The sequence below is a fragment of the Solanum verrucosum genome, unplaced genomic scaffold, assembly GCF_900185275.1.
Source record: "Solanum verrucosum unplaced genomic scaffold, falcon-dt-bn FXZP01000178.1, whole genome shotgun sequence".
NCBI lineage: Eukaryota > Viridiplantae > Streptophyta > Magnoliopsida > Solanales > Solanaceae > Solanum > Solanum verrucosum.
The window spans coordinates 586,559-597,890 of record NW_026020286.1 but is presented as its reverse complement, the minus strand read 5'-3'; the positions used below and the strand labels follow the sequence as shown (position 1 = coordinate 597,890).

Below are 11,332 nucleotides of genomic sequence, written 5' to 3'. Positions count from 1 at the left end.
CCATTCCCAGTGTTCCTGATTTGGTTTTTCGCCCCTTTAGGGCATGTAATGAACAATACTTTATTTCTCTTTTGCTTTTCCTTACATTTCTGTAAGCACATGGATGCTGGTTTTTGCTGTTTTTCACAGCTAATAATTAAGGCTAGGTGATTATAACTTCCTGTTCTATTGTTGAGTACTGATTGAATCACAACAATTAACCTATGTACGAATTGAGGTCCATATGTGTGACTAGGGAAAAAAAAGGGCGACAGGGCTGAGATTTTGTCTCGCCCTGTCCCACTCTAGCGGGAGAAATCTCGCTCTGGCGGTCTCGTCCTGGCGGGAATAATCTTGCCCCAGCGGCTCAGACGGAGACAGTACCCCAGGTCAACAATTTCTTGGGGTTCTTCCTGTTTCTAAAGTTTTTCATTGATTCCCAGGCTATAACTAAGCATTTACGACAATCTTCTTAGCTAGGATAGTCATTGCCTACCCCGAGTCAACCCAATGGAACATACTCCAGAATATACCCATACACTCACATAGTTATAGTAGTCGCAACACATGTCCATATTTTGCTTACGAATCACATCGTAGTTTATCTAGACCCTTGCACCTAACCCGGTGATGACTCTCTTTCCAACAACAAGTTCACGAAACTTAGGCAATTGCGACTCGCACAATTTCGAGAATTTAGACTAACATATTGCACACATCAAAATCCAGACAAACACTAATGTGCACATACTCATATCATAACATCCAAGTAAATGTACCTTCCATACCAACAGTTATTTCAGACAACAATATGCACACATTCACAGTTTTCAAGCTACAACTCACAGATAAGTCAAAATTATTAATTAATTCGCTCCATTGATGACCATTACTGATCATCCATGCATTTATACAATCTCTAAGGCCAGATACCAATTGGAACCTTTTCAGTTCCAATTTACCTTGCTTGTATCCCTTCAGCCGTGACTACGGTGTCCGGTTCACTTTGTTGAGATACCAATTGGAATGGGGAGATACCAATTGGACTCAACCCATACCACAAGCGACAACTCACACGAAAGGAGAGAAGAAATATAACGACTTTCTAGAATGCTTCATAGCTTCCTAAAGATTAGATGTGGACGTCAACACACCAATCCGTATGAGTCTATTCCACATTTTCTCTTGTACTGGGATACCGATAACCTAGGCTCTAATACCAATTTGTCACGACCCAACCCACCAGGCCGTACGAGCACCTAACCTAACACCTAAGTAGGAGAACCCTCGATTCCCAAGCATTTTAAAAATGCGAAAAATTAAGAAAACTGACAAATAAAAGAAATTCATGTACATTTTACAAAATAAAGGTTTTAAATGACTAAAAGTTAACTTGTAAAGTAATTAACTTCCCCAAGGATTTAGTATAAACAGGTACAAGAGCTTCTAAAGATTACAAGGTACAATATAATAGCAGATGACACAACTCCCACCACATGGAAGGAAGATAGAAGTTGTTGGAGATTGTGTTCGTCTTCACCTATGAAACGTCAGACCCTGCAACCAGACTATGCCAAAAAGGCATAGCAAGAGTAGTATCAGTACAAACCACATGTACTGGTAGGCATCATTGGTCAACCCGATACCCACCGGATAATACAATAAACCGACTAGCAGGAAACATGCAATAAGACTATTCATTCTTCCACCTCTATATCTTATTGCCCTTACCATTCCCGGATACTTTAACATATACTAAGTACACTTGACTCTAACCCCTTACTCGCTTCATCCTTGATCATAGCTCAACCATTCTGTCTCTTAGATGAGGTTTCGGATGTAACCACTACCAACCCAACCAACTACTCACGACATACCCTTACTTCTTCCACTCACCACTCAACCCTTGACTCCATAGGACGTTCCACCAAGGCTCGTTAACCATTTCAATACTAATCACCTTCCAGGGTAATACCTAACTGTTTAACATTTCTACATCACACCACCCCAATTCTCCACTTTAGGAATACCAAACGTCTTTCTATGGTAACACATAGTAACACTTGGACCCTCGGTCTACACTTACCATACCACACCCCGATTTGGGCCTGACCATTCACCGTTTATTTACTAACGAGATATATAATGAGTAACCATAACATAGTACACACATATATACATAATGTATAAATCAATTATCAACTCAAGAGCAACATACAGTTCCCAATATCAATGTCAAACAAATATGATCACAGTATTCACCAATGGTTTTCTCATGGAACCCACACCCAATCTGTTAGTGTGTCTGAACGTGACACCCGATCCAATATACACGTGTTGGAACATGACACCCTTTCTAATATATCTGTCGAAACGTGACACTCAATCCATTGTATTTGTCGAAACGTGACATTTGATCCAATTTATGTGTCGGAACATGACACCTGATCAAGTCAGCACAACCACAATCACAATCACACCCATAATAACATTACTCATAGTCATACAATCAAGTATTGGGTTCATAACCTGCAGTTGTTCATTCATAATCATTCTTTAGATTAAGTTCACAACAGGTTCGTGACATGTAACTATACATACTTAGTCGTTTCACCGAGTTCGATTCATAAACCTTTATGCACATACATGCATGCATAAAATGAAGCCATTATTCGGCATATGTCACACAAACAGGAAATCAAGCAACCTATCCCTAGTTCACAGGATGAGGCTTCCTCCTACGTTATACATCTGATGTAACAACTAGAAATACATGTACAACCATCCCTTTTTTGGTGCACAAAGACCTACACATGGATTCTACGTCAATTATCAACATACTATGCAGTGAGAACATATTTAGGACTACTCAATTAAATAAAACTCAGCCTACCTGGTGTCAAGCAGCTGCATGGAATTATAGCTCCAATCCTGGTTTTCCGAACATCAAGGCGATGGATTTGGACAAGAATCTACAAGCTATCATCCTTTTTGCGCTAAACATCTCTTCCTTCTTCTTTCCCAAGCCTAGAGCAGCCTTTTGAGGGTTTTCTGGGTGATTCTCGCCTCTTTTTGTGTTTTGGAAAAAGGAAAAAATAAGACTTCGCGTTGTTTAAGTTTTGTCTCGTCCATCTCGCTCTGGAGCGAACTATCCCGCTGGAGCGCCGCCGCCCTAGCAACATCTAGCTCGCTCTGGCGGGATGATAGGTCCAATTTTTCTCCGATGTTTTGCCTTTCCTAAATAATGACGATTCAGGTCGTTACATCCTAGCGTTCGGAGTTGCCTTACTCTCCCTTTGCTTTGGACTAGGACTAGTCTTTATTTTGATTCCACATATAGTTTTGCATTATTCTATTGTTATTGTACTCATGTTTTTAATTATTTCTCAAATACCGGCTGATACTAGGTCTTGGGTTAGTTTTTGTATTGATTTGATTCTCTCGTTTCCTTTTCCTTCTTCTTCTTCTTCTTCTTATTTTTTTCTTCTGCAATTATTTTCTTATGTGCAATATCCCACTACTTCTAGTTCTGGGCTTTGGGTTAGGCTTACCTACTGGTGGGACGTAATAGGTGCCATCGCAACCTGAAATTTTGGATCGTGACATTATGCCAATGAAAATTGATTTTGGCAGATGCATAGGCTGATATGTCCCTCATGGATCCCGGTCTAATATTCAATGGTGTGTGTTTTGAGGCATGGGTAGATATGCCCTCCATGTGTCTCGTGATGCTTGTATTGGGCCGGCATGCATCATTCTATATGACATTGTATTTACAGCTCATTAGCATTTTTTCCATTTATGAGTGGGTTACTTTATTCATGGTTAATTGAATATGGAGTGTCATACTGATGTTATGAGATTCTGGTATGTGAATTATGATGGATTATTTATATTATACTATTCTCGTATTTGTGAAACCATTAGGATCGACAGGTTCTTATTTCTGTGCAGGTTGTAGTTTGTGGAGGTTCAGATGATATGTCAGGATACTAGTGTTCGGTATTGCTTTACTTAGGGTCAGCTTGGGAAGCTTGGTGAGAATTGTTGTTGTTTTTTTACTTATTCCCTTTCTTTCTACACTTGTATAGGTTACGAGCCTGGATCGTCTTGATCATCCTCTCACATCTTCATTCGAGGCTTGCTTTTGGAGTTCGTGAGGTAGCTACTTGTATTCTCGGCTAACATCACTTACTCTCTTATTATGTCCTTGATCTATTCTAGATGTGAAGACATTCAAACTTGTATTTCTTTTGAATATGTTGTAATACTTAGTGGCTTGTACACGTGACACCAGGCTTTAGGAAATGTTGTGTTATATTATGAGTTCCGCGTGCTTATGTTATGCTTAGTTCTTAATCTCGTTCTTTCTTCCACATTTACCCTTGTTGAGAGTTCATTAGGGTGATTTGTCTTGGTGGGATAAGAGGTTCCCTCACGCCCAATTTTTGGGTCATGACAAATAGTTCATGATAAGACTTGTAATAGTTGTAACATACCTAAATTAGTACATAATCAAATGACTGTTATGCTGATTTTTGTTTTATTTCTCTCAAATCTCTTGTAGATGTGAGTTGTGATATTTATCCAATCATATATAATAAATCCTTATATATGTTTATCACATCTTGACACTTTCATTTTTAGGAATGAGTGAGCATTCACGATGATTATCACAAATTGCATTCTCTTAAAAAAAAATGGACTATAATTATTTTACATGCTTCATATTTCATTATAAGTAATTCATTGCCATGCCTTGAAATTTATTTTCTCCCACTTTATATTTTGATAAAAATTATAAAACTTATTAAATTAGGTCACACGATAACTGTGTGTGCAATGATCTTTCAAGCTATTTATGGGGAAAGAAATACATTCACACAGTTTGAAAAATCATTTGGAGAAACCATAAATTCTTCCTTTTATTATTTTTCTCCTTTGCTATTTGCTATCTCACATTCATTTGTTCAATCACTTATTGCATTTGGACTTATTATACACTGCTATCACATTTTGTCTTTTTATTTCAAGAAAATTTTATTGAGACTTATTATACTTTAATGTTTATAGTTTAGAAACTCTTGTACTTACGACATCAGATTTTGGAGGTGTATTTTCTTGTTCCGCATGATTTTGGTTATGAGACTCCATTAATAACTTTGATATTGTTCTCACTTTACCTTTCTGCAATAAATGGTTAATGGATTTAAAATCAGCTTCTGTTTCGCTTATAGGGTTAGGAGTAAGTGTCATTACGGCTAATGTGAATTTTGGGTCGTGATAAGACCAATAGAAAGTGACGATACAAATTTTGGTTGTCTACCTATTTTCAGAAGGATGTTAAATGCTATACATCGTCACAATGCTCTCAATATACAATAACATGACTCGTTATTTGAATTATTACCCTCATTCATAATAATAATAATTATGTAATATTGTGGCTCGTTATTTGAATTTTCCTCAATCTTCACATTTAATGGATGAATATTCATTTATTAACAAATTTTGAGTTAGGAACTATTGAGCAAGTCCCGGGCATTAAAGTTTATGTGTGTTTAAGGTACACAGTCGGACACATAAATTAAAGTGTAAGCTTCACAGAACTAAGCCTCATATGCGAGTCTTAAAACGTTTTATAAATGCCCCTCTCAGGGGCGAGTCCCAAATAAAAGCCTTCTAAAGTATATAGAACTACATTATAATATAATATTGAACATGATATTCATCCTCACAATGTTCTCAATAATATGACTCATTATTTGAATTATTATCCTCACTATGTTCATAGTAATAATTATGTAATATTACAACTCGTTGTTTGAATTATTCTTAATCTTCACAATTTTATGAATGAATTGAACTTCTATTATTCATTTATACATTAACGGATTCTGAGGTAGGAACTGTTGAGCAAGTGTCGGGTAGTGAACTTTAGATGTGTTTAGGACGCACAATCGGACACTTAAATTAAAGCTTAAGCCTCACAAAATTAATAAACTGCACATGTGAGTCTTAGAACGTTTTAGAAGTACCCTCTCCGAGATAAGTCCCCAAAAAAAAGGCTTTTAAATTATATAGAGTTACAATATTGAACACATTTATTAATTAAAAAAATCCTTCCAACAATCAACTTTTCTCCCACCACATGCTACCCTCCCCAAAACATATAAACAAATTAACCACATAAATATTGAACTGATCTCAATCCTCTACACACCCTTTTAGTTGTTTTATTTTTACTAGGTTTTTATCAAATGAGTAAATACAACATGCCAAATATATTTATTTTTCTTCTACCCCCCCCCCCCCCCCCCTCCCACACACACCACACAAAATAAGACAGACATTCCATTTCTAATTATTCTCTTTTTTCCCTTTTCAACAAACCTCTTTTGCTCACCAATATGGTTGACAAGGCTTTTCTTCTGAGCTTCAACATCCTCAAATAAATCTTCCTTCTCAAATTTGCTTATTAAAGACAAGTACTCAATATTTTCTCTAAAAAACTTGACAAGAATCAAATAAACTGAGAGTGTAAAAGCAGTAATTCCAACCAAATACCAACTAAATTGGATATTTAATAATGACTTTGCTCTTTCAAGTGCTTCCTTGTTATGACATCTAACCACTTTATGCCCTTCTTCAAAGTTGATAAAGCAACCTTTTGAGATGAATTCTGGAGTCCAAAGCATGATACCTATGACCATCATCCAAATTCTTTGAAACATAATGCTATAAGATCTCACAAAACTATTCAAGAAACTTTTAGGGAAAGGAATTCCCAAAAGAGTAGTGACGAAAGACAAAAAGATGACAACTTGGAGAAGCCAATGGTATTGTCCTTCAACACCCATATGGTCAGTAGAATGAAGAAGGAAAAGAAGGAATTCTTGACCAAAAGCAACAGCTCCAAGAAATAATGTAAGTCCATTTTGAGCTGAGGTTGAAGGGATGATTTTGTCGAATAATATCGAAAAGGATGCATAGACAAAGAAAGTAAGGGAGATATTTGCATGTTCAAAGTTATGGAGATGATATGAAGGTATGGTTCCATCAGAGTCAAAATGTTGGTGTTTTGATGGACCAATGAAGAGTTCCATTGATATGGAGACTAAGGTGCCAAACATAATCACAAAAAGCTCCGCGTACCTTATTTCAAAAGTATAATGAGTTAAAGACTAAGAAATTTAAAACTTGAACTCGTGAAATTTAAATCTTGAAACTGTTTTGAATAATCAAGAAAACCTCTTATCAAAAGTACAATGAGTTAAAGCCTAGGAATTTTAAAGATCCAACTCATTAAATTTAAATCTTGAAATTGTTCTGAATAATTAAGAAAATCTCTAATCAAAAGTACAATGATTTAAAGACTAAGAATTTTAGAGGTTAAACTCGTTAAATTTAATTCTTGAAACTACTCAAAATAATCAAGAATATCTCTTATCAAAAGTGCAATAATGAGTTAAAGCCTAAGAATTTTAAAATTCAAACTTGTTAAATTTAAATCTTGAAACCTCTTTAAATAATCAAGAAAATCTCTTATTCAAAAGTACCTTGAAGCCTAAGAATTTTAAAGCTCTTACTCATTAAATTTAAATCTTTAAACTGCTCTGAATAATCAAGAAAATCTTTAATATATCGAAAGTACAATGAATTAAAACCTAAGAATTTTAAAGGCTGAACTTGTTAAATTTAAATCTTGAAACTGCTATAAATAATCAAGAAAAACTCTAATCAAAAGTATAATATACAAGTGCTAAAAATCTTTAAAGGTGAACCCATCAAATTTAAATATTTGAAAAAGTTGTGATTAATCAAACAAAGCTTTAAATACCTGATTTTTGGAGCTGGGAACCATGGTAAGTAAGTGTAGGATTTTGGGTAGAAAGCATGTAGTAATTTTATGTGGTTGAGCAAATGCCAAATACCAATAAGAAAAAAACCAAACCCTAGTATAACATGACCTATCAATGACCCCATTTTTTTTAAATTTTTTTAGTATTAACACAACACTTTAGTGTTGTGGTTTTGGAGACAGATTAGTGAAGAGGAAAGTTGGTGGAATGAGATAAAATGAGGGAATTTTAGAGGGTTATATATACACGCAATATGCCTTTATTTTAGTATCTATTTTACTCTCTTCGTCTCGATTTTACTTGTTAAATTTTAACTTGACACATCTATTAAGAAAAAAATGATTGATGTAGCAAATTTATCATTTTACCCTTATTAATTGATTGGGTCTCAAATATATTTACTCACTGTACTTTTCAAAAGGAAAAAAAATTGTTCTTCCGTAATTTGTCAAAAATGACAAGTAAAAATAGAAATCAAATTAAAAAGAATTGATAAGTAAATCGGAACGGAGGGAGTAATTTATTTGGCCTAGATGAAATTTAAGAATTTTTTTTTAAATATTTTTAATTCTATACCGGTCATTACATATGTGGTTATAAATATTTTATAACTTATCGGTTCACATATGTCATAATATTTAACACAACAATATAAAAGTATATATAATTTTACAAAGTAGGATTTGAGAAGGATAAACTTTATCTTATCTCTATCTCAGAGATAGAAAGACTATTTTCAATTGACCCTCGGCTCAAGAAAAATCGTTGTTTAACATTTATAAGAATATAAAAGTTTTTCATTAATTAAATATATATAAATTTTTTTAACAAATTTAAAATGAAATAGTGTCAAATAAAGTGAGACAAAAGTGGTAACTTTTTAGGAAAGACTATCTTCATATATGGAATAGTTTTATAATCCATTCAGAACACAAAACTTGCCATTCCAAATACTCTTTCAAAAATATATATTTTTGATGATTAACCAAAACCAAATCCAAAGCACTAATTGAGAGTTAAATAATTTTGTTCTTTCTTCAAAGGAAAAGAAGTAGAGGAACCTCAAACAAATGTTTTTCTTGTAAACACAACTCTATTATTCGTGTGCAATTAAAACAAATTGTAACTTATTTGAATACATATTGTCCTCATACAAATTACTTATTTATTTAGTTAAGAGTCTCAATCTTGCTTGTTCTATAATTTACTTTGTATATATGATTAGCAAGAACATTGCTAATCATGTTTAGGGTCGAGTGTCGATTCAAATGTTATGAGTTTTAAATATTAGGATAATCGATATTAGAAACTGAGTTCTGAATTTAGTTTCTTCTACATACTTAGTAAGCTAATAAAATACAAAATTGAGACTATAAAGCTATTGGTTTTGGCCAAATCAGTCTGTAATCTTTTAGCTCCGCCTCTAGTATTGTTTCTGGTTTACTTGACTATTATAGAGTCTTGTTATCAATATTATGAAAATAATGCCCTTTCGATTTAAATTATATATCGGAGTTTGACTAGATATCTAATTTGTATAGTAAAAAAAAAACTTTTGATTGCAGAAATAACTTTATAATTATAAATTATCGTATTAGGAATAAAATTAAAAAATTAACTTAAAATTATTTTTATATATAAAAAATATCATTTTAAGTACACAATAAAAAAGAAAGTGTATCAAATAAATAGACTGAAAGAGTACTAGTTTAATATCAATGGTGATTCTTATATTATCCATGTTTATATATAACTAACTAATGTTAGTAGTAGTACATATATAATATATCTATGGCGTAAGGGAAAATAATTTACATCTCCAAATTTTTCTTTTAGAATTAATGATTTTCCTGAACATTCTCCTCTTCACTTCTCCACTTTTTTAAATGTCTATTTTACCCTCTTAACCCAACTCCTCTTAATATAATAATCTATTTCTATATATATTTCCACTAGAAATTATTCATTTACATTATGGATCGCTAGGAATTTTTCTTTCATAATGAAATATGTTCTAGATCTTATTGTAGAAATCGAAATTTTGTGAGACTGTACAAGATATGTTCAATTCAAGTTGAGACTCTACAAGATTTGTTCAATTTCAATTAGAATTCGTGGAGGCTACTCAACCCTATATAAAGGACACTATATTCTCTTGAAACACATCTCAAATATTCCTCAAATTCATGGAATATTCATAAAGAGATCAAATCCAAATCATCATGTTTCGAGAAATACGCCACTAACGGCCCTGAAATCTGAAATCATGATTAATCATGGATAAATCTTATGAGAGAGAATCAAGAAATAAATCTTATGAGAGAAGAATCATGGGAGAAACAGAATTGTATCCATATTGATTCATGAATAAAACACGTTTCTTCATACTTCATATTTTATTTGTGATTGTAGTTTCTTTTCTATCACTTTAAAATTTGTTGCAAACACTTATGTTTGGGATGTTAGCATGCAAACTAGTAGAAGACTAGAAGTGCTTATAGAAATGAATCAAATGTTTGAATTTTTATTTTTTTTGTTTCCACCCGATGTTCAGTACCCACATTGGAGCCCGACTAAATTCAGATTCGCGCCGGAAAGTCCCACATTAGAGGGTAAAGTGCTCCCTAACAAAGGCGACTCCAAATGTTTGAAATATTGTATGATCAAGATGGAACAAATATTGATCACCAGCAAAAGTTGGTCGGGATACTAACGTATCTATCACGCATGCAAGGTTAGATATAACTTATGAATATTGTGAGTTAACTCTTGCATACATCAAGTGAAGAACCCATAAAATGCACTATACAAAATCTTGAGGTACTGAGAAGGACTCTAGGTAGTTGATTATTATTCTCAAAAGTCAAAACATAATACTTCCTCCGTTAAAAAAGAATAATTTCTTTTTCTTTTTAGTCTCTTTAAAAAAAAATGACTTTTTTCTTTTTTGGGGAGTTAATATCTTAAAAGGTCATTGAACTATGTAAAATCATCTAACAAAGTCATTAAAATTTGTTTTATATCAATAAAATTACTCAACTTACTAGTTTTATCTCCAAAAATCACTAAACTACATTTTTCATTAAACTATCTTTGACATGACTAAATAAACTATTATTTATGCCACCTAATCATCACAATAAATAAAATTATAAAGTCAATATTTTTATGTCCTGATATTAGTTACATTTTTTCACGTTTAATTAGAATTGGGAATCGAATTCCATTTTAGCATATAAATTTTATAGGATTTGGGAATCTAATTCCATTTTAGCATATGAATTTATACAAATTAGTAAATTTGAATCCTAATTCAAAAAAACACTTCAATGCTTTAAAAGATACTTAAAAGCCTCAGTTATGCCTCACTGGAACCAGTTACATGACAACCAAGTTGGACTTTGTTTTAATTTTTTTTTAAAGGATAAATTTTGACATACAAGTCACATAAACAGATTTTAGAACATAAAATTAATTAGTATAGAAGATTA

The 11,332-nt window shown here is 33.0% G+C and overlaps 1 protein-coding gene across 1 annotated transcript; it reads right to left on the bottom strand.

Annotated features, from left to right (window-relative positions):
* Nucleotides 1-584: 584 nt before the first annotated feature.
* Nucleotides 585-7,966, bottom strand: LOC125834312 (uncharacterized). Its single transcript, XM_049513465.1, has 3 exons — nucleotides 7,820-7,966; nucleotides 6,312-7,134; nucleotides 585-680 (listed from the first exon to the last, which is right to left on the bottom strand). The coding sequence occupies exons 1-3, from the start codon at nucleotides 7,963-7,965 to the stop codon at nucleotides 585-587; spliced, it is 1,065 nt and encodes a 354-aa protein (XP_049369422.1). The 5' UTR covers nucleotide 7,966.
* Nucleotides 7,967-11,332: the final 3,366 nt, after the last annotated feature.

Bases quoted from the DNA above. Each gene is read 5' to 3' on its own strand.
- LOC125834312 (XM_049513465.1), bottom strand. From the start codon at position 7,965: ATGGGGTCATTGATAGGTCATGTTATACTAGGGTTTGGTTTTTTTCTT. The intron at 7,135-7,819 runs GTATTTAAAGCT...TTTTGAAATAAG, and splicing joins TTCCCAGCTCCAAAAATCAG to GTACGCGGAGCTTTTTGTGA. The intron at 681-6,311 runs GTGTGTGTGGGA...GCAATATGTTAG, and splicing joins TGTCTGTCTTATTTTGTGTG to TCTAAATTCTCGAAATTGTG.